We start from the raw sequence: 23,393 nt of genomic DNA, 5'->3' as shown, positions 1-23,393 counted from the left end.
GAGATTAGAGAAAAGAAATCTGAAAGTTAAGAAAAAGGAAGAGCTTTTGTACAAAGGTCATAGATGAAATGCTAGAATATTAGAATACATGGCACTGGCACGGATATTGTTACGGTAATCACAGAAAAATATTAAGAAAACTAAAATGATAAAATAAGCTCCTCCCCCAAAATATACAAACAAAACCACACACAAAACATCAAAATTAAGGGGGGAATTTACTAAGATGGGAGTTCTATGAGCAACCAATCAGATTCTAGCGATTATCTTCTAGAAGGTGCTAAATAACTAAGTAGATTTTGATTGGTTGCCCTTAGCAACATTCTATCTGGAAAATAACGCCTATCTTAGTCAATTTCCCCCAAGGAATCTGAAAAGTCTTTTCTACAACCAAAATAGTAGCCATGGATTTGACAGTAGGAGAAGCAGTGTAGGAACCAGAAAAGCTATAATGACCCATTGACAAATACTTAGTATATGCAAAACATTAAGTTTTAATGAGTTGTAGTTACAGTAAACACCTACCCCAAAAATGCCTTGTTTCTTTGTAAGAGAAGAACCACTCCAGCTCCAAAAGTGTATATGTGACTTGCCTACAGTGACAATGTAAAAGCTGTCCACAGGATTGAAAGCCACACACAACACTGGCTCATTTGTGCACTTGAAAAAAAAACACACACACATTTAATTAGAGAAAAAAACATAATAAATACTGCAGACAACAGGACACGTGATAGAGGGAACATTTCAAACACATGAAAAACAATTCAGAAGAAAATGTCACTGCTCATGTAAAACAGACCAGGCCTGTCACTGCTTTTAATACAATCTGCACACAAGGCGCTGCTTATGCTCCCATTACTGTACCCACAATACAGTAACAGACCTTTGTTTCCGCAATCTTGTTCCCTTTTGCTGTGTCCCAGATAGATAACACATGTTCATTGCAGTCATCTACAACACATAGGTATAAACCAGAGTCCTATAAAGGGATTTGGATATATGTAAGATGTTTATGAAAAGAACACAACACAATAAAAACAAGTCAGGGTTTATGTGGTCAAATAGTGCTAATTCCTAAAGAATTACATATAAAGAATGGTACTTGTGTAAATTCACAGCGCCCGGCTATGCTACATTTTCAGCGTAGGCTAAGCTACGTTGTCAGCGTAGCCCAACGGCTACCTAGCGTAGTCAGCATAGCACACCTGCCAACGGCTGCCTAGCATAGTCAGCGTAGCGCCCCTGCCAGCTCTCCCCAGGGGGCAGCTTGTGCTGCCTGTGTCCCCGGGAGTCCTTCTACCCCCCACACAGCCTCCGGCGCAGGCAGGGAGGCTTCCATCTCCCTGCGGCATGCAAATTTATACCAAGTTTTGTGTACTTATTCCCAATAAGCAGAAGGGTTTACAGGAAATTATACCTGGTGTATTTAAGTGGGTTTAAGTACTTAGTACTGAGAAAGGATACCGCTTTTCACCTATTGTCCATCGGTTTGGGATTAATTTGGCAAATGCTTCCATTTGAAAACCCCACTGTCCACGCCAGCCCGAAGCATGGCAAGCGCAGCGAGCCCCGTGAGGGGATGCGTTACGCGTCCTCCAGACTTGTTCATACCCCCACTATCCACGTCGGCATGGAGTTGATTTCATAAAGTGTGGCGAGCGCAGCGAGCCACCGAGCCCGAAGCGTGGTGAGCGGACGCGGAATATATGTGAAGTAATCCGCGTCCACTTGCCACACTTCGGGCTCGATGGCGCGCTACGCTCGCCACACTTTATAAAATCAACTCCACGCCGACGTGGATAGTGGGGGTACGAACAAATCGGGAGGACGCGTAACGCGTCCCCTGGTGTGGCTCACTGCACTTGCCAGGCTTTGGGCTGGCGTGGATAGTGGGGGTGTTTCAGGAACACATTCACACCATCCATATCATACATCTGAGACAGTAATGACGACATGCTGAAAAAAAAAACACTGACTCCTCCTCTGTCTGCGGCAGGTTAACTTTGTGACAGGTTCTGCAGTCATTACGCAGTCACTTCACTTTCACCTCTGACTGACTACGGTAACTGCGTAACGCTGACTGACTACGCTGGCCGCAGCAACAGTACGCCGAATCTGACAGGGGTGCTGACTACGCTGGCCGCAGGAACACTACGCCGAATCTGACAGATACGCTGACTACGCTGGGCGCGCGAACACTACGCTGATTCTGACAGCGCCGTTACGCTAACTACGTCACGGGCGCCATGCTATTACACAAGTACCTAAAGAACAATTTGCAAACTTGTGACTGATGGACAGTCTTGACCCCTGAAAATTACAGATAAAATAAGCCATGAGAGGATGGAAGAATTGGGAATTACCCATCTGACAGAATTCTGGAGACAATGAATGGATGTACAGGGACTAATCTCTGACTACTTAGACTTACGTGGGTGGAGAACGCAAGACAGCCCACACCCCTTTCAAAGAATCCGAGACCAATCTGATGTAATATCTGAAGTGTCGATGAATCCCATATAAACACCATAGGCTGCAATAATAAAATCATAAGAATAAGGTATATGCTCCAAAAATAACCATTTTATAAGTCTTTTATGCTTGTCTGCCTAGATGGGTCATGCATTGACATCAGTGGTACGAGTGATCACTGTACTATTATGGAACAGCAATGTTTATTGGAAAAACTGTTCATTTCTAAATGCAACACTTCACTGAATAGGACACATTACACATAACAATGATGGAGATCAGCATATACAATTTCAACAATAAACCTGTAAGTAACTCACATTCCTCAATCTAGAAACATAATCAGCAGCCCAACCAATATACTGTATGCAGCTGTTTACATGTGAACGCCAGAAAGACTCTTGTCTCTTTTGTTTTCAAGCAGTAATCTATTTATTGTTACGCCTGTCTGCAGAGCCAGAGCACTATGAAAGAGCCAGACCAGCAGATTTTTGGTTTGGGGATTCTAGCCAATTAACCAATTTAGAAGTAATCTTCTTAAATACAAAAAATGCTTAACCAGCTCCTCAGTTCAACATGTTAATTTCCACACTCTGGGATTGCACACTATGCACACTGACTGAACATTCTGGAGTGTTTGCTTTATATCCCTCCCAGATTAGAACACTTTCAGGGAAGTGCATGTGTTTCTCTGGAGACAGGAAGTACAGTAGAATGTTGTTATTGATGCCAGTTCTCTACACACAAGCGTTCTGCCCACCCACTCCCTTTCTCTCTGTACACATCTTCTCTTGGGGAAATACTTCACTCCTTCGGGCTCCTGTACCACCTCAAGGGGCCCATTTACTGTTGAATATGTGCGACTAATTCACCAAAAATCCAAAGATGAGGGACCCAAGCAGGAATCTCGGATCCCTGCTGCGATCCCTCCTGCCCTGCTCGCAGCCGCTTCCCCCCATAGGTTTCTATGGGGATGTGATGCTGCCCAATGTACCAATATCGGGCAGTACCGGGTCCATTCTGAGGGCGGTAGCTCGTTGTGTGCTATAAGGCTACTTACTGCACTGCCGGCGGGGCAGTTCGGTCACCACAGGTCACTCGGGGGTCAGAACTAACCGCACATGCTCAGATCGCAGGGACGGGCTCCTTTCCTTCATGTACATCCCACTCATAGGATAGCAATGTGATCCTGGGCAGTAGATCCCACCCAAATAGCACTGCGTATGCGATCCTATGGTAAATGGGCCCCATAATTTGAAGACACCCACATGTACAGTACTTTTCCCCTGGCCTTCCAACTTCTGAACTATGTGGTATAATCAAGTTTTGGAAACATGGATGATCCAGCGTTATGTAAAGATCATGCCCATAAATGGAATTTTTGTTCATCCCCACAAGTTACTGCCTCCTAAGCACACTGCTTTTATGTGACACTTGACTCTGGGCCTGATTCTACACAGCAAACAATGCAATGTCGTCAATGATTTCCATAGAACTGGCAAACAACATAGGGGCCAATTCAGATATTGTCGTTCAATTCCGAATTTGGCCCCGTTTTTGATGGTGGGGGGTTTGCACATGCACGACTATGCTTATGTGCAGAACACCTATGCGAAGACCAAGGCGTTCTCACAGGCAGGGGTGGGCCGGGGGTGGGCAGAAGGCGGCTGCAGGGGAACGCCTAGTATTTCCCTATAAAACTGCTGGGCGTTCCCCTGGGAACACAGCCGGGGTCGATGCATGCTCGGGCGGTGGCTGATGCCCCTTTTCAGCGATAAGTGGTGGAAACAAAGTTTAAACTGACTTCTAATTGTGAAGGGGGGACCATTGATTGATTTCTCTCCCCTGTTGTGTTCTCGTACACATCCCCTGGGATGCGGGCGGGGTGGGGGGAGGGGGGTGCTGAAGTATACGCAGCCTAGCAAACAGGTCTGAATCAGGAACATAGTGCATATACAGTGAATGATATCGCAAACAATATCTACCAGTGGGCACATCCAGAAGCATGCTGTCGATGATGATACAGACGACAGAGGGGGTCGATAACAACATGCGGGAGCGCGCATCATTAATGATATAGTGTGTACATATTAGACGATGTGCACAAAAATATCATTAAAAAGATCGTTATTGTGGCTATCGTTTGAAAAAAATTGTCTAATCAACTTTAGACAGCTTTATTTTTACACTGCAATTTAGATTTTAGTTTAGACACACCCCTTCCATATCATTCTGCACATTTTAAACCTGCCCCAGCTGCAGTTCAACATGCAAATTCTCACGAGCAGGGCCCTCTTCACTCATGAGCTGTGGTTTTCTGCCGCGCTGATGCTTATTTTAGCATTGTCTGCTGATGCAGCTGTGGTTATGTTCTCTATTGTAATCAAGTGTATGTCACTGTTTCCTGTTTTGCTTATTCATTTATGTACTCTATAATTGGGCGCTGCAGATCCCTTGTGGTGCCATAAACAAAATAAGAACAACGAGGCCCTGGTGCACAATTACTTATTTATGTTTGTGTTTCTTTCAAATCAGACCCACTCTGCTTTATTTCTCCCATCCAATCTCTTGCGCATCATGTTTTTATTTAACTTAAAAACATTTCCAAAAAATGCTAATTTTTTACTTCAAACGATCTTAAATGCTGCAGCAAAATGGAGATTCTTCTCCAATCATTCCACATCTCCTGCAACACTTTGCAAATCCCTATTCTGTCTCTTCCTGAATCCAATTAAAATTACTTATCTAGAAAGCACACCAATAACAGCACCCCTTCACACATCTTAAAATTCTCTCTCACACTTCTTATGGGGCCCACACACAGGGCGATGTACGCCAGCGATCTGAGATCACTCAGCACACAGTGCTGCACAGTGATGTCTGCTGAGCTATCTGTCAGACTCAGGGCGGTATTCAATGACCTGAATCGTTGGTCACAGCGATTCAGATTTTACATTCGCCAGCCATTCACCGTTTTTTTACGTCGATTCGCCAAGCGTCGGGAGTCGCCGGGACTAGCTGTGTCACCCTATTCAACGTGGCTGAGAATCGCCGCCCCCAACGGCGATTCTCAGCCAATCCGGCGTTTCCCTAAACAGCTTCAGTACTGTAAGAAATTGCAGTGAAATGCAAGAAAAATGCAAATTACCCTGAAAAAACGATTCCAATACAGCAGACTGCAAAAGCTGTGTAATCTCCGCAAACGCCAAACGAAGGAGTGAGGTGGGGAGGAGAATCATGGGTAAGTGAGGTGCACCATGGGTAAGAACATTGCTTTGTGGGAGAAAAAAAAAATACCAGAAAAAATTAAATATATATTTGTATAGCACTTCTACGACCATCACATCACACAAGGGCAGCAAATAATAATACATTACACTTGCAGAGTTAAATTGAACACTTAAAACCAATTATTTCCCAGGTTCCGATAAAAGTTCACCACAAAAAGATGACGAGGGACACTCGGTGAGGAACGGCGATATGAAACAAGAAATAAGAATCGCCAACTTCTCATTGAATACACTTTTGGCGATTCATGGTGATTCCCGTCGACTACCGGCGAATCCCCATGAAAATTCCTATAGACAAAAACCGGCGATTTGTAGAGAATAACATTTGGCGATTGGTGCTTCATTCACCGGTCGTCATCGGCGAATAGAGGTCGTTGAATAGGGTGATTCGCTTTTTCAGCTCAAAAAATCGCCGGCACACACGAAAAAAACACAGAATCGCCATAAAACTTGGCGATTCTGCCTCATTGAATACCGCCCTCAGTGTTCTCTGGTAAGAACACTGGTGATCTGACTAGATTTATTGCTATGGCTCCCACATAAGGAGCGATGTAGGGTCATTTTGTAAGCAATCTAATCAAATGAAGTCAGATCGCTTAGAAAATGACACAAAATGGCTATATGTGTAGGCCCCATTAGATCCACCTCTGCTCTCCCCACATCTCTGGTAACCATCTGTTGCACCGTTTACTCTGTATTTCCTACCGATCAGAGTAGTGGCGGCTCCAGAGGGGGGCTGCAGCACAGTTCACAATTCAAAGAGCCACACCCACTGCCACCAACTGACATTCCAACTCACTTGTAGTTAGCGCTTCTCCTTTATTTGAATTTTGATCTGTGTTGCAGCCCCCCCTCTGTAGCCGCCACTGGATCAGAGTTTCCTACTGAGATTTTCAAATGCTCTATTTTACCCATTTATTTTACCCATTGCTCTATTTTACCCATCTAGTGGCTAAAAGTACACTAGAAAGAAAGTCTAGTGCCTTACAAATCTATGCTAAGCTTCTTCATAAAGATTGGGAGACTGTACGTAATAAAGTTGAAGCAAACTATATATAGAGTTCACGCTAGGTTATTTTAGCAGGGTGCCACTCCCAGTAAAGTGCATTCTGCCATTTGCTAAAACAGCTGCTCTGTGCCTTCCCCATAGGTGGGCCGCAGTGTGCCACGGGTGGGAGAGATCAACACAGCATGAATAGATGCCACTAATATACCATAGTAGAATGACTATTTTGAGGTCTAAAGTGTAAAAATGAGTAAACACATGAACAGGTAAAAGTATTTAAAATGCGCCAGTGGAATACATACAGTGCCGATTCCTCCAAAGATTACAATGAGGTCTATGTTCTGAGCAGAAATTAATATTATCTCTGATGCACAAGGGGAACTTTGTTGTCGCATTTTGGGGTCTATTTACTAAGCCTTGGATGGAGATAAAGTGGACGGAGATAAGGCACCAGCCACCAAGCCCCTAACTGTCATTTTCAACCCCAGTCCGTAACACGGTAGTTAGAAGTTGATTGGCTGGTGTGTTCTCTAGCAATTGTATCTCCTTTAATCCTTAGTAAATAAATCCCTTTTAGTCATAAAACTGGTTCCTCCAGTTCTATTCTATTAAAGGTTTGTAAAGCCCACATTTTAGATGAGACATGTATATTTAAGACAAGTTTTTTTTTATTTTGTATCTTTTTAACCATATAAATAATTAAGAGCGTGCTCTGATCATAGTGATGTGTGCAGTGCTTTCACCCCACCACAGATTGATGGCGGCTTGCCATCAGCTTTGCTGCAGAGAAGTAGGTGGAAATCTGACCAAATGACAGTCAAATCCGACTGCAATTTGCCATCGATGCCAGTCCATTTCAATTAGACAGCAATTCCTACCTTCAGTAAATAAACCAATTGTATATGTATGAATATCAGATCTACAGCAATGTATTTAGCAATGCTTTCTCTTTGCTCACCTTACCGTCCTTGTCCACTCCAGCTGTTTGTCCAGAAGCGACTCTGACCCCATCAGGGTGGACAGCTAAACTGTGTGAGATAAGAGCACACAGAAAGTTTATACAGAGTATACAGAGAGAACATAGGACGCTAGAGAAATTTTACATTAAATATTTTAATAGTAATGAACAAAATTATTATTGGGGTCCTCTAACTTTAGATTACCTTCATAAACGTTTTACTACATGTCTGCCTTTTAACAGTAAATTGGTACTATTAGGCCACATTGTTTATTCTTGTTGCCCTTGGATATGCTAGAGCTGTGTTATATTCTCTGCAATGGACATGGTTGTATCTGGAGAGCAGCTGAATGAAGACAGAAAGAAGCTAATTATTCAGGAAAAGTTGTAGGTGGGCAGCTAAAGTATATAATAGCTATACCTGGTGACACAAAGTCCCTACATGTTTAACTCATTTTTTTATTTATTTGTTCACCTTGAAATAATCCTCACTAAAAACTTAGATTAGTAACTGTATCGCATTACATCTCCAGGAACTGATTTGCCAGTAAATACCCATTGTATTCCTACTAGTATGCCCGCTCAAAACAAAAAGCTTTGAAAGCTAGTCTGCTACCTTCTGTGTTTGTGCAAGTGTGAGAAAGAGATGTAGTTTCACTCTCTGCCAGCAGATGGCAGTGTTTCAGAGATAGATAGACATGATAGATCAGTGGTAGCCAACCCTAGCCCTCGAGAGCTACCAACAGTGCACATTTTCCAGACAACCTAGCTGCTGCACAGCTGCACTCATTAATCACTGACACATTTTAAAAGATCCACAGATGGAGCGAATTAGCTCACTTGTGATTCTGTGAGGAGACCTGCAAAACATGCACTGTTGGTAGCTCTCGAGGACTAGGGTTGGCTACCCCAGTGATAGATAGATAGATAGATAGATAGATAGATAGATAGATAGATAGATAGATAGATAGATAGCCAAGGGTGATTGTCAAATCGGTCATTCAAGAATTACAGTTTCCAAACACACCATTCAGACACAAGTTTTCTAGGTACTGCACCCCATACATCTCACATTAGTGATTCATCCCTACGTACAGGTCAGATGCACTTCCTACCAGGATCACACATTTCCAGTATTGGTCTGTATCTGACTCACCAGCGTACACAATCCGTGTGCCGCAAAAAGTGGCGCTGGGTTCCACGGTTCACATCACAGATGACAATAACACAGGCAGTGAAGTAGATCACTTCTCCAGACTGAAGCATGCGGAGGCTACATCGGGAATCACGGCCTCGACAACCATAGCTACAGCTTGGGGGTCAAGGGAAATCTCCTAGCTGAAAGTGTAGATTATAAAAAACAGGAGAAGCCGATCTCCGGTAACAACACTGATATAGAGTTGATATAATACATTCTGAAATGACCAATCAAAGTTAAGGATACACCCACTCTAACTGCAACTTCTCACTGGGAAGCTCTGGCTTCTGGTCATCATGGTTCTGTATGCTGGACGGTATATACATTGTGATTGGGCGGCCACGGAGGAAAACTTTGACACTGACCCCCTCTAAGAAGAAAAAGAGCATACAGTATATCTGCACAAACACACCAGCTCGTCAGACAAACACTAACACAAACTCTGCAGTGCTCTGTGAAACATATAATGGGGCTATATTAAAAAAAAAAAAGCTTCATTATAATTAATGCAGCAGTATGACATTCAGGGTGCCATAGACAGGATTACCAATGATTGTCTATAGGTGCCAGAATTTTTCACCCTAAAATGTCACAGAAACCAACACTAGGTAAAAATCAGCAGGTAGATCTAGTACCCATAAGTTAGAATTTGATCCAATTACTTCCCATTGTGATATTGCCATCAATTTAGGATTTCATATTTGTGAGATATTCCCAGAAAACTGTTGTTTTCAGGAGGTACCCACAAATATTTAGTATCCCCTAGATGTAGAGGGATTACAGCAGTAGAATGGAGCCAATGCAGAGAATTTGATCATGCTCACTTGAATGTTGAGATTGTTACGGACACAGACATGTCTACACAGACTCTGATGCAGTGTAAATGTGGCCAGTCTAATTGGAGTGAAGCTTACGTACAGATATCCATGTGTAAAAGACAGGGTCTGGGTGCTGCTACAATGCAGATTATTGCACTGGTAGTGGGTGGAGTCTCTGCTCCTCTATCTCATTGGCTGTCTGATGCGTAAGCCATACAATATATTATCCTGGACTGAGTAGGCTCCTGAAACGCCTGTGTATTTTGCAAGTAGAAATATTTCTTAAATAGTAATAAGATGCTGAGAGAAGAGCATTTCGCACATGAATCCTTCCATCCACCTCAGATCCAATTTAAGTCTGAAAAAAGTCAGATACATTTCAAAACTAATCTCTATCATCTTAACTGTACAACTATGCAGCAGATTTTCCATCTGTACAATATCCCAATATGCACAAAATGCAAGGTCATATTAACAGTACATTAATATGAAGAATGGGATAACAATTACCATGAGAGACTAAAAGGTCACAAAAACTGCTGACAGCCTGGGCATTTCATTGTGACACACAATCCCACAAATGGCCATAACTGCTATCATTGGGCGATTACAACTCAGGTGTAGACAAGGCTGCGGCACGCTAGGTTCATGACTCTTTTATAATGGGTCATGAACCCAGCATTATAACGAGTGCACAGAATGATTAATAGTGAGCATGCATTTATATATGCAAAAAGATGGTCAAATGCCCGACGTTAAGGAGTTAACTGCTAAAGACTCACCTAAATTGTAATTTCCTCTTCTGGACCCAGAGGAGCCTGAAATACAGCCACACAAGAAATACAATCACACATGCAAAAATATTGTAATCAAGGGGAAACAATTAACAATGAAAGGAACGTGTACTGTATGTATGAATGCTACACAGAGCAATGCGCCCGGCCACACTCTTACCACTCAGGAGATTGGCAGAGGACACGGCTTTCCTTTCCAGCTTTTTGCTTCTATCTTTTCCATCTCTGACCAGTTTATCTGAGGAACTGTTTCTTCGTAACCTGCAAAAGCAAGATATAGTTGGATTAAAGCTACAGTATATACACACATATTATTTCCTCACATGACAGTCTACCGCATCCTGCATTTCCTTTTACAGTACATTAAGATTTGAATATCTGCTACAGAAATGTTTTGTGTAACAGTCCAAAGGTTCATTGTGGAAACTGCCATTACATTTCAGCAACTGTAGGAGAGTCTGGCCGGGCACAAGGCCTGTACTCTAGAACATTACCTTTCAGGATTATAAGAGCAGCTTACATGGGGAAAGGGCCAGTGTTAGATTATGTGACTCGTTTTCTGTCATTATGCTACTCTTTGCAGTAAAACATGGAGTCCTTTGTAGAAGTCATACATTCAAAAAGATTTGTTTGAAAGTCAAATTTAAGTTTCATAATAGTGTTTTAATTTCTACAATGTCCTCGCCCCATTGTCTATTATCATGTCTTAGGGCAGGGTTTCCCAAACTGCCATTGTTTTAAGACAATGGACTATAATGCCAGAATTGCTCTTGTGCCAGCAGCTTATAGACTAGAACGGCCCTCATTCTCTGTAAATGTGATTTATTATTGGACTATAAGAGGTGCATACAGGGCAGGATTAAGGTGGGCACAAGGGGTCAGTACCTCTGGGCCCCCCTCTATCTAAGCCCCTATGGTTGGCATGTATTTTTCAAAAAAGCTAATGGTTTTGTGCATAGGAGTGGGGTAGTGCTGCAGCTTCATCTATCTGCCAGCGTGACATAATGGTGCTGAGCATCGGGTGCCAAGGCACACTGACTGTACAAGTGTGCAGTGCATTACTGGGAGTTGACTAAGTCCCATGACACTTTGCACAAGAGGGCAGAGGCTGAGAGGTTTGTGCTGAGCTCTGATTGGTGGAGCTCATTACATGCTTCTCAGGCCCATGGAGGACAGCAGTGACTTTGTCATGGGATGGTTTTAAATCAGAGGCAGCGCTGAGCCTGTCAGGAGTAAGGTACAGAAGGACAAATGTAGGTTTTTCATGTAGTATTATTTATATATATATATATATATATCTGTTTTTATTCTGTGTTTTGACATAGTAATATTCTCCTGTGCAGTTTGCAGCCAGCAATGACAAGTGAGAGGGCCCCCCCGTCTAAAGTGCCCAAAGGTGAACATTACAGGTCATTATGATGAATACAAATGTTTTCTTGGCCAATATTACACCTATTTTGTAAAATTCACTTGGTACTCAAAGGGTTAAGAAAAAAAGGGGAAATGTACTGCATATTGGTGACTAAACCAGTGAATCTATACATAGATGGCAGCTCTAGTGCACAAAGTCGGTCCTCCACACAGTGCATGTTTTTCAGGTCTCCTCACAGAATCAAGTGCAAGATTTAGCTCCCCCTGTGGATATTTTCAAATGTGTCAGTCAGTAATGAGTGCACTTGTCGGGTGACCTGGAAAACGTGAACCGTGTGGGGTCCTGAGGACCGACTTTGAGAACCGCTGCTCTAGTGCATCAAGTGAGAAACACATTTGCACTTCAATACTTAATGACCATCACTGGTTAAACAAAATAATTATTATGGAAACAAAAATGCTCTGTGTGGCTCCTCTCCATTATTAAATAATTAGGTGCAGGTTGTGTCCTGCAAGAAGTTTTCATGGCGAATTCGCACAGCGCATTGCATGTGTAATGCAATTTCAAACTATCAATGCATTTTCCAAGCAAATTTAAATTTTACTGAGCAGGTGAATTGGAAGTGAAAATGTATTTGAACGTAAAAATGTTGTGGGTTAAATTCAGCGGGACAGGTATGTGGAGAATGTTTTTTAGTACTGTAAAACTTGTGTAAGGCTGAAAAAAAAAATCACATTAACCCCTTATGACCCATTGCACCAGATTATGCACCATAAGGCTGGAAAAAAATTCTCTCACATTTTGTTGAACATATAAAATAACATGAAAGGAAGCCATAAAGCAACATCTGCATAAAATATAAAGGGCAATAGTCCATTGTGCAGGTGGCCAAGCTTATGTAAATGCTCTGTAATATATTGAACAGAGCAGACAAATAATGCAACAAAAATGAAAACAAAAACCACAAAGTAACAAGTCCGCACAGAAGGAGAATTCATGTTAGGAAATATTTAAACTATTTCTCTGCGACTATTTCTGTACAAAATATGCTGATTGTTCAAGTGTCCGTTTAATAAAGAGGCACTTGTTATAGTATATTCTGGAGAAAAGGCATTTTGTGCCTCGTATTCTGGCCTTTATGTCTCATTTATATGCCATGGGCTTTCATCATCTTGGAACTAAAGTAGTCATGTGACAAGACATTGGTTAAGCATCAAAAACAAGCCACATGCTCCCTATGGTAAGGCAAATATTGTGAAATAGCTAAAAGGGACCCATTCCCATTGACTTGGATAAAACAGTTATTATTATTACACACTGGCCCTTATTCAGATCTGATCGCAGTACAAATTTGTTTGGAAAATGGGCAAAACCATGTGCACTGCAGGTGGGGCAGATGTAACATGTGCAGAGAGAGTTAGATTTGTGTGAGTTATTTTTTTTCTGTGCAGGGTAAATACTGGTTGCATTATTTTTACACTGCAATTAAGATTTCAGTTTCAACATACCTCACCCAAATTTAACTCTCTCTGCACATGTTACATCTGCCCCACCTGCAGTGCACATGGTTTTGCCCATTTTCCAAACAAATTTGTACTGTGATCAGATCTGAATAAGGGCAACAGAGATGTGTGTCTATTTAACAATCCCAAGTAACCACTCAGGAACGGGATACGGTCAATGGGTCACCAGCAAGTTGTTAGGTCGGCAGGGTCATTAGGTGGACCCTGTCAATCTAACCCATGTCGACATAGACTCAGGTCGACATTACTGCATGTCGACCTAGACACATGTCAAACTAAATGCATGTCAATCTAATGACTGTCTAACAACTTGCTGGTGACCAACTGATCCACACCCTCAGGAACTCCCAGCACTTTTCCAAGGCAGGTATAATGCAAACCTGAACATGGACATTGCGTGTAACTCAGACCCCTGGGGCGAAATGTAATAGGGTGCGATTTTTTAGACTAAAAAAAAATCGCACCAAATCGCACCTTTAAAAATCGCATTTTTTGCCGCGAATTCGCATATGTAATGAGATGCGAATTAGCGGCAAAAAAATGCGATTTGCCGCGATTTTTAGTCATGAAAATGTGCGCATTTTCAGTCATGAAAATGTGCGCATTTTTATAAATGCGCTTTTGTGCAAAAAAAAAAAAGTTAAAAAAAAACGGCGTGGGGTCCCCCCTCCTAAGCATAACCAGCCCCGGGCTCATTGAGCCGGACCTGGTTCCAAAAATACGGGGGACAAAAAATCTGGGGGTCCCCCGTATTTTGAAACCAGCACCGGGCTCCAACAGCCCGCGGTGTCATGCCACAGCCGGGGGACACTTTTTATACAAGGTCCCCCGGCCAAAACATGAGCACCGTGGCTGGTCAGCCTTGGACGGGGTACCTGGAGGAGTGGGGACCCCCCCAATAAAGGGGTCCCCCCCCCCAGGCTTCACCCGTCCAGGGCTGAAGCCCGGGGCTGTCACCGGCGTCCGTGGCCAGTGGACGCCGGCCTGATAGGGTTAAATCCATCATACATATCATTACATTGCTTTTTACCGGCGAACTACAAGTGCCAGCAGACCTCCCCCGCATGCTGGGACTTGGAGAACCACAAGTCCCAGCATGCAGGGCATTAATGGGCCCGCTGGGACTTGTAGTCCACCTGTAAAAAGAATGTTTATAAAAAACACACACACAGAGAAGTACAAGTTTATTACACACACACACCTCAATTTTACACCAGCATACTTACCATTCCTGGATCCAGCGCTGGTCTGGCTGCTTTACAGCCGGCTCCCCCCGCACTGACAGGCAGCGGGGAGAACCGGCTTTCTCCGTTGCCTGTCACCGGCTTTCTCCGTAGCTTCTGTAGCGCTGTCCCAGTGCTACAGAGGCTGAGAGCGTGATTGGCTGAGCTACAGTATGCGTCTCCATGGAGACGCATAGCTCAGTCCTGATTGGCTGAGCTATGCGTCTCCATGGAGACGCATACTGTAGCTCAGCCAATCGCGCTCTCAGCCTCTGTAGCACTCGGACAGAGCTACAGAAGCTACGGAGAAAGCCGGTGACAGGCAACGGAGAAAGCCGGTTCTCCCCGCTGCCTGTCAGTGCGGGGGGAGCCGGCTGTAAAGCAGCCAGACCAGCGCTGGATCCAGGAATGGTAAGTATGCTGGTGTAAAATTGAGGTGTGTGTGTGTAATAAACTTGTACTTCTCTGTGTGTGTGTTTTTTATAAACATTCTTTTTACAGGTGGACTACAAGTCCCAGCGGGCCCATTAATGCCCTGCATGCTGGGACTTGTGGTTCTCCAAGTCCCAGCATGCGGGGGAGGTCTGCTGGCACTTCTAGTTCGCCGGTAAAAAGCAATGTAATGATATGTATGATGGATTTAACCCTATCAGGCCGGCGTCCACTGGCCACGGACGCCGGTGACAGCCCCGGGCTTCAGCCCTGGACGGGTGAAGCCTGGGGGGGGGGACCCCTTTATTGGGGGGGTCCCCACTCCTCCAGGTACCCCAGCCAAGGCTGACCAGCCACGGTGCTCATGTTTTGGCCGGGGGACCTTGTATAAAAAGTGTCCCCCGGCTGTGGCATGACACCGCGGGCTGTTGGAGCCCGGTGCTGGTTTCAAAATACGGGGGACCCCCAGATTTTTTGTCCCCCGTATTTTTGGAACCAGGTCCGGCTCAATGAGCCCGGGGCTGGTTATGCTTAGGAGGGGGGACCCCACGCCGTTTTTTTTTTTATAAAAACACTTTTACACATTTTTATTAACAGAACCATGCACAGATCTCAATGATCTGTGCATGGTTCTGTCAAATTCGCCTGTCAGAACCTGGTCTATTTTTTTTGCGATTTTTGGTAACATTGACCAAAAATCGCACCCTATTACATTTGCGAGTTGTATACTTTATAATGGGAAAACATCTGGATGCGAATTGAAATGTGACTAAAAATCGCACTTCTAAAAGTGCGATTTCGCGGTAAAAAGTGCGATTTTTTACCGCGATTTTCAACCTATTAAATGTGCGATTTTCGGAAAATGTGCGATTTCGGCCGTTTTTGACCAAAAATCGCACATGTCTAAAAAATCGCACTCTATTACATTTCGCCCCTGATGTCAGAATTGCAGAAATCTCATGCACGCATTCTGGAATCTCAAGCAAACTCACCATTTTACAGCAGTGTAACCACAATACACTTCTTTCTCTACCCCATATTTTGAATGGTCTATATATAAACATGCAACTATTTATATAAAGTGCAAGCAAAGAAAGCACACAATTGTAATCAACAGACCCAACTATTACTGCAGTCACACTCAGTTCATTCCATAACAGATGGTAACTACTTAACAATAAAAGAAACTTGGTTATTTCACAGAAATTAGCTGTAGGGATCTGAAGTTTCATAATATTTTTTTCTGTAAATGTCTACATTAGCGGGGAATAAATGTGGTTTCTCTATTTTGTTTATGTGTCCAGTTGTCTCTTCAACCACAAAGAGCAGAACCAAGGCTTAATCTGGATACCCAGCATGACATCATGGTGACAGAACCCCACATCGGCGACTGCATACACTGATGCTGGCAGTGATGGAGTAACAGCGAGGGCCGTGCTGCATTTGGCAACTTTACCCTAGCTAGCATGTCCTTCAATTGAGCAGAATTCAGAGACGACAGAGGATATTGCTGATAACATGCAAGAGAGCGCATAGTGGGGGTTTACACTTGCCAGGGCATTCGCAACAGGATGGGCAGGAAGGGGGGGCATGCAGGGGGTGGACGCAGGGGACCACCCAACTTTTTATGGACATGCCCACAAAAACTGTGGGCGCGCCCATAGAAACATTGGGCGAACGCAGGCATGCCCATGCATCATCAGGGTGGGAGTCTGATGTCAGTGCCTGCCCCCAATTCAGTGGAAAGTGGCCATCAGAAAAGTAAGTATACTTTAATAATTGTTTGCAGCAGCTGTTCCTAGCAGCCCCCTGTGGAGTTGCTGAATGGGTTGCAGCATCCCTTAAGGCCCCCATACATTATGCGATTTTGGTCCGATTTCATCCGATTTCGGCACTTGGTGCCGATAATCGGATGAAATCGGCCCAAAATCGTATGTGTGTGATATCTGATCCGATCCGATGCGCGGTCCCGTGCGCATCGGACCGGATCAGGGAGGTCGGACGGTCTGTACATACGATCATGTCCGACCTCCCTGTATGCATATGCCTGCCACCTGACAGGCATATGCATGCAGACACCGGGTGGGCAGCGGGTCCCTGAGCACCGGCTGACTGACCTGGCCGGGCGGTGGTGCGTGCGGGCAGCGGCCAGCGGTGGTGGGGGCGGGCGGCGGGTGCGGTGAGCGCTGCTGACCTGGCCGGGCAGTGTACTTACTTACATAGCAGCAGCGGGGACGGGCAGCGCAGTGGCGGCTATTATATTTTGAAAATACTTGTCAAATGACCGGCCGCTCTCTGATTGGCTGAGAGCTCTCCGGCCAATCAGAGAGCGGCCGGTCATTTGACAAGTATTTTCAAAATATAATAGCCGCCACTGCGCTGCCCGTCCCCGCTGCTGCTATGTAAGTAAGTACACTGCCCGGCCAGGTCAGCAGCGCTCACTGCACCCGCCGCCCGCCCCCACCACCGCTGGCCGCCCCCACCACCGCTGGCCGCCCCCACCACCGCAGCCGCCGCTGCCCGCCCCCACTACTGCCGCTGCCCGCCCCCCACTACTCCTCACCGCCCTGCAGCTCCCCGGGTTTTTTTTAACATGGGATAAATCGCATGCGATTTATCCCATGTAAAAAATGGCACATCAAGTGCCAAATTGTATGTGAGCCTCCCGGGGAGCTGCCGGGCGGCTCGCAGGTAAATTGGGTCCGACTTGTCCCTAGGACAAGTCGGCCTAATGTATGGGGGCCTTTAGTCCTGGCCCTTATACATAGCACTAAAAATAACAGGAAAAAACCCTATATAACCCAACCTTGCAAATGGGCAGAAAGCACTGCACTGGCTGTAGGCTGCATCCGCTGCAGCTAGTAAAAGCCAAATTGGGCTGGTATGATAAAAGAGGAAGATGCTTCCCATTGGAAGCTGGTATTATGGACTGGCAGTCCAAGGGTGAGGAGACATCTCCCCCTATGATGCCTGGTTAGTGTGTGATTACAGGAAGCACTTCCAATGGGAAGCCACTGATATTTACATAGTGGGGTCTGGAGGTTCACAGGGGAGTTGTGGAATTTACTGACACGCTGCAACATAGATAATAACTGCTCAGGAAATTATTTTGTTTCTGTTTAATTGTTATGAGACCAAAAATTATTTTTGGTACTTGTGTATTATAGCGGCGCCCATCACATCGCATACCATAAGGCATGCGATGCGACGCGAAATTGCGCGATATTGTACAATATCATACAATTTTAAAATTGTATGACATTGTGTATGGCATACAATGCCATACAATGCGATAAAAAATTGTATAAGCACCCTTCACAGGTATCCGCTGCGCTCGCCATGCTTCGGGCTCGGTGGCTCGCCACACTTTCTATTCTCAACTCCACGCCGACGTGGATAGTGGGGGTATGAAATGGTCGGAGGACGCGTACCGCCACCCCTCGCGGGCTCGCTGCGCACGCCACACTTCGGGTTCACGTTTATAGTGGGGGGGGGGGGTGGTGGCGTGGGGGTGCATTTAACATTGTAAGCACCCTTTTGGGTGCTTAAAAGCACCCTTTAGGATGCTTATACAATGTTTCATCGCATAGGGGGCAAAAATCGCGTCGCATCGCATCGCATGCCATCGGGTGCATGGCATGCGATGCGATTCGATAAAAACATTGCGCGATGTACATCGGGGGCGCCGCTATAATACACAAGTACCTTATTTTTTATAGGAGTATTAGTAAATCCCAGTAGCAGTTCTCTGGCTTTGTACCTTTGCCAAAAGCAGTTTTAATTAGAGAAGTGTAGCTTTTAATGATCTTACGGCAATGGGGCTGAGCTGGGGCTGAGCTGGGGCTGAGCTGGTCTGAATTCTCCTAATGGAGACAAATAGCTATACATACCACACAGCATATGCACATTTGTCTTTCGTATGGGGGCAGCCATTTTCCGAAAGTCACTTCTTATAAGAAAGAAAAGTGACTTTCGGTGCGCGCTGAAGACTGGCTTTGACCCTGTATTTGGAAAGTTTCCAAAAACAAGTATGCCAGTGTAAAAAAAAACGCACTTAAACGGTAATATACCATTTAAGAGATGCGGTGTGAAAGGGGTTTTACCTGGCAGACCCGTTTTTGGAAACGTTTTCAAATACAGGGTCAAAGCCAGTTTTGCGGTCTGAAAGCAGCATAAGCTTCAAAAGTGATAAAATGGAGAGTGATAAACAGCCAACCAATAAGCTAGTGTCTGACATTTTTCAAACACAGTCTGGGACATGTCAGGTAGGAGCTGATTGGCTGGCTGTTTATTACTATCACTTATTTTATCACTTTTGAAGCTTAGAGAATCTGGCCCATAGTCTGGCTAATCAAGGGTGATTGCATAATAATATATAACTGGGTTGTACATAGCAATATGCTTTCTTTTGACCACTAGAAACCTGTCCTATTCTTTATTTTCCATATCCTTCTGGGCATCCAGTAATACTAATATAGCACAAAATGTGGTTGTATATGCAGAATAAACAAATTGAAGTCAGTAACTGTTGATACAATTTATTTGGAAGGAACAACTGAAATGTGGGAATTCCCCATGTCATATGTTGGGATGCATGGTTTTGATTTGTAAAGATCTTGTGCTTGCTTACTTAAGTTATTCCATAATACTCTCATACTGTACATGGACTCTGATCCCTTTCAGTAATCTACATTGAATCTTAACCAAATGTCTACTTGGATGATTCATATACACCTTATACACATTTATGAAAGGTCATTTTATGCAATTGTTGTAATCATTTTATGCATCAAACACATTGTATGTATACTGAACCAACAGAAAGCAAAGGTGTCACTATTTCAGTCTAAATATTTAGTATTTTTGGAATATTTCATGAAAATATTTCATTATTCGTAGAAAGATTAAAAAAAGAGATAAATATAAGGACTAGCAGAGGATCATTCTGGTCCTAGATGCGGGTCCTTGAGGGCAGACCTACCATATTGCCTCTGGATGTGCCTGGTGATTTGGAGATACATATTCCACTAGCCATCTGGTATCTCATTTACCTTTGACCCCCAAATAGACCATATTTGGCATCTTGCCTAGGGGCACCCCAGTTGCACAGGGAGTATGTAAATCATTATTGTTAATATCAGTGGGTCTAAGAAATGTATTTTAAAAAAGGAAGATACAACCAACCTTCCCATCATTTTCACTTCTGAAAACTTAATTTCATTATTTTAGGATGGATTGGCTAGTAGCCACTCTATCACCACTACTTAGGGAACAAGTGTGGAAATGTTTCCGAGGTACATTGTGGTACAAAACATGAATGTACTCCCAAGATCCTCCAATTGCTATTAACATTACTCCAACTTCAAACTGCTTCTATATAAAAGGTCTAGTTATTTTATATAATTATTACCTTGTGTAAATTGCTTCTTTACTTATATCATTTGTCTATAGGTGTGTGTGGGGAACCATGGCTGACGGTAGAATGGTTTATAGCCATCGATGGTTCCGTCCTTAAATGCCATCGATGGTAATCATTGATGGGGAATGCGTTGATGGCCATCCCTAGTCCATCCCCACCCTAGTGCCGCCAGGACTTACAAAAGCAAGGTTGCTGCAGGAGGTAAAGTGCTGCAATATGAGATTAAACTGGTGTGAGAGCACGCACCTTCCAATGAGTGCATTGACTCACAAATGCAACAACGCATACGATGTTACCTGAGACTTAAAATCCTAAAAGACAATAAATGTAACAACACACAAGATGGAACCGGGAAACATACAAAACAGTGCTAGAATGCAATAATGAAAGAAGATGGCAACAAAAGAGAATATAACAAGTAAAAGCGAATGTCCCCTGACTTATCTGAGAGGTAGAACGACAGATCAGCACAGAAGACTGACAGGCAGCTGTAACGCTGAAGCAGGAACCAAACCAGGACCGGGAACATGCTGGCTGACGCACACATCAGAGGCAGGCTCACCGGACGCTATAACCGGTGCCATCACACCAGGGAAGCCGGTTTAAATTCCAATCACCCCGCCTACAGGCGTGGGTGACGTCGGATGCTACTGCTGCCACTGTCAGATGCCGGGCGGAAGTTCGGAGCATTGCCTAGCAATGTCCCCGATGCTTCCCTGCCATCTGCCCGGAAGAAGCTTACAAGTTATTTATAGTTTTCTTGTATATACACATAAAAGCCCAGTAGAAAGGTGCTTCTGCCAGCGCTTCTCCCAAATGGATAGGCATCAGTGATTTGTTCCTGACACACTGATATGTTCACTCTTATCACACTAACCCATAACAGTCTCATCCCCACTAGTGTTATGCTCACATCACATTTCAAATGCATCTGATACAATAGAGAAAAAAACGGGTCATAGGCCACAACCAACCATTTTTTTCTCCAGCAGATCTCTCATTATACGCATCAACATTCAAGAAAAAACCCTCTTATTTCCACATGCCCTTATTAGTGGCTTAACTGCATGTCTGGAAGATTTTTTGCTTCGGGGACCATAATTTCAGAACAGCAATACGTTCTTAAAACTGTGCTAGACAGTATGAAGAATAGAGTGTATGAACATAGTGGTTATGGCACTATATGATGACAGGAGGCCTGGATCTGTAGGACATGCAAAAGAGCTTACTGGCTGCCGCCCCCCAGGTGTAGACAGAAGAAGATGCCAAGGACGCAAGACATAGGGCGAGATGTACTAAAGGGAAAATGCGGTAAAACCCCCGTTTTACCGCATTTTCCTATGTACTAAAACCCGTTCGCCACGTCACCGCAGGGCAGGGTATCGCCACCTTTGGGTGGCGATACCCTATAGAAGCCTATGGGCTTCTTTTCGCCGCCCGCCGCGTCGCCACAACCCCGCCGCCTCGCCGCCCCCCCTTTCCCCCCTCCCTTGGGCTTACCTTCTTGCAGGTCCTCCTGGACCCCGGAAGGTAAGCCCTTCCTTCCCCTAGCAACGCAGCCGGACGTCCTTCCGGCTGCAGGGGGAGGAGGAAGCGCCGGGGACAGCTTGCTTAGCTGTCCCCGGCGTGAAAACTGCAGAAGCCGGCTGGGAGGTGACGGAGACCCCCCGCAGACCACAGTACAGGTATCGCGGGGGGCCTCCGTCACCGCATCGCGATGCCAGCCGCATATGTTAGTACATATGCGGCGGCATCGCGGCGGGGGGGGGCGCGAAGGGCGGCGATGTATTTTAATACATCCCGCCCATAGGGAGGCAACGGCAATGCAGAAAAGGTTACAGAAACACACACACACCCCCAGGTGAACATCAAAAAAGATGACGACGCAAGCCCTGAGGAGGCGGTAGCCACGCAAAATAGCTTAACGGAAGCCGAACACAAGGAAGGGTGCTGTATAATAAACTATTTCAACAATAGGGGTCTTATTTTAATATTTTCTTTACAGGTGGACAACAGTTGCCAGTGTGCCCTTTATGTCCCGGCATGCTGGGACTTGTGCTTTTGCAAATGCCAGCATGCTCGGAACTGTAGGCCGCCTGTTAAGAACAATATTTACATACCATAAACATCTCACCCACCACCACTACCACTACGGTGCAGGCAGGCCATTTCCCTGGGTTATTGCTGAGGATGGGGAACCCATTTTGTTTTGTTTGGTCCCCACAATTTTCAAGGAATTCCAGTCCTTGGCTAGTGGACATGGTTAATGTGATAGCTCGGGGATTCCACACAGAGTGTCAACCCTACTGTGGCGTTATCCCCGTCTGGTTCAGCTTAGTGCGGTCTGTTGGGGAAAAAAAAACCTAAAATATATTATATTTTACACACACACACACATACATACATACATACTTGCCTCATCATCACCTACAGTCTGCACAACCTGGACACTGATCTCCATGCTGAACTAAATGCTGTCACACACTGCTTCTGTCTCCCTTATACATTAACTATACTTCCTGTAGGCTCTCCACGCTTCCAGTATATCACCCTCTCACTACTCATTCTAGGCCACTCCAACCTCATTCTATATCACTACTCTGATCAACTTTACACAGTAATATGGCTCCTAGATCCAGTCCCATACCAGTCCTTGCTATCAGGTCTCACCCCCTCTCAACCTCTACACCTTTCACACGCACCCACAACCCTCACAACCTAATTACTATCTCACCTGTCCCCTCCCTTCCTTTCTCCTGTGCTCTCTGGAATGCTAGATCAGTCTGCAACAAGCTCCCAACTATCCACGACCTCTTTATCTCCCACTTTTTTAACCTTCTTGCCATCACTGAAACCTGGCTGTCCGCATCTGACACTACCTCCCC

The 23,393-nt window shown here is 44.6% G+C and overlaps 1 protein-coding gene across 1 annotated transcript in view; it reads right to left on the bottom strand.

Moving 5' to 3' along the window:
- EML3 (EMAP like 3) overlaps positions 1-23,393 on the bottom strand; it is an 89,411-nt gene that overhangs the window by 27,733 nt on the left and 38,285 nt on the right. The window contains exons 5-12 of the mRNA XM_083164814.1: positions 10,700-10,800; positions 10,528-10,563; positions 9,174-9,297; positions 8,886-9,035; positions 7,730-7,799; positions 2,435-2,536; positions 887-982; positions 526-660 (exon numbers count right to left, since the gene is read on the bottom strand). Of these exons, the coding sequence (XP_083020940.1) occupies positions 526-660; positions 887-982; positions 2,435-2,536; positions 7,730-7,799; positions 8,886-9,035; positions 9,174-9,297; positions 10,528-10,563; positions 10,700-10,800 (814 nt within the window). The remainder of the gene's footprint in view (positions 1-525; positions 661-886; positions 983-2,434; positions 2,537-7,729; positions 7,800-8,885; positions 9,036-9,173; positions 9,298-10,527; positions 10,564-10,699; positions 10,801-23,393) is intronic.

The sequence above is a fragment of the Crinia signifera genome, chromosome 11 (genome assembly GCF_055691185.1).
Source record: "Crinia signifera chromosome 11, ASM5569118v1, whole genome shotgun sequence".
Classification (NCBI taxonomy): domain Eukaryota; kingdom Metazoa; phylum Chordata; class Amphibia; order Anura; family Myobatrachidae; genus Crinia; species Crinia signifera.
Note: the sequence above shows the minus strand (reverse complement) of the source record. Positions and strands in the feature narration are given on the sequence as shown.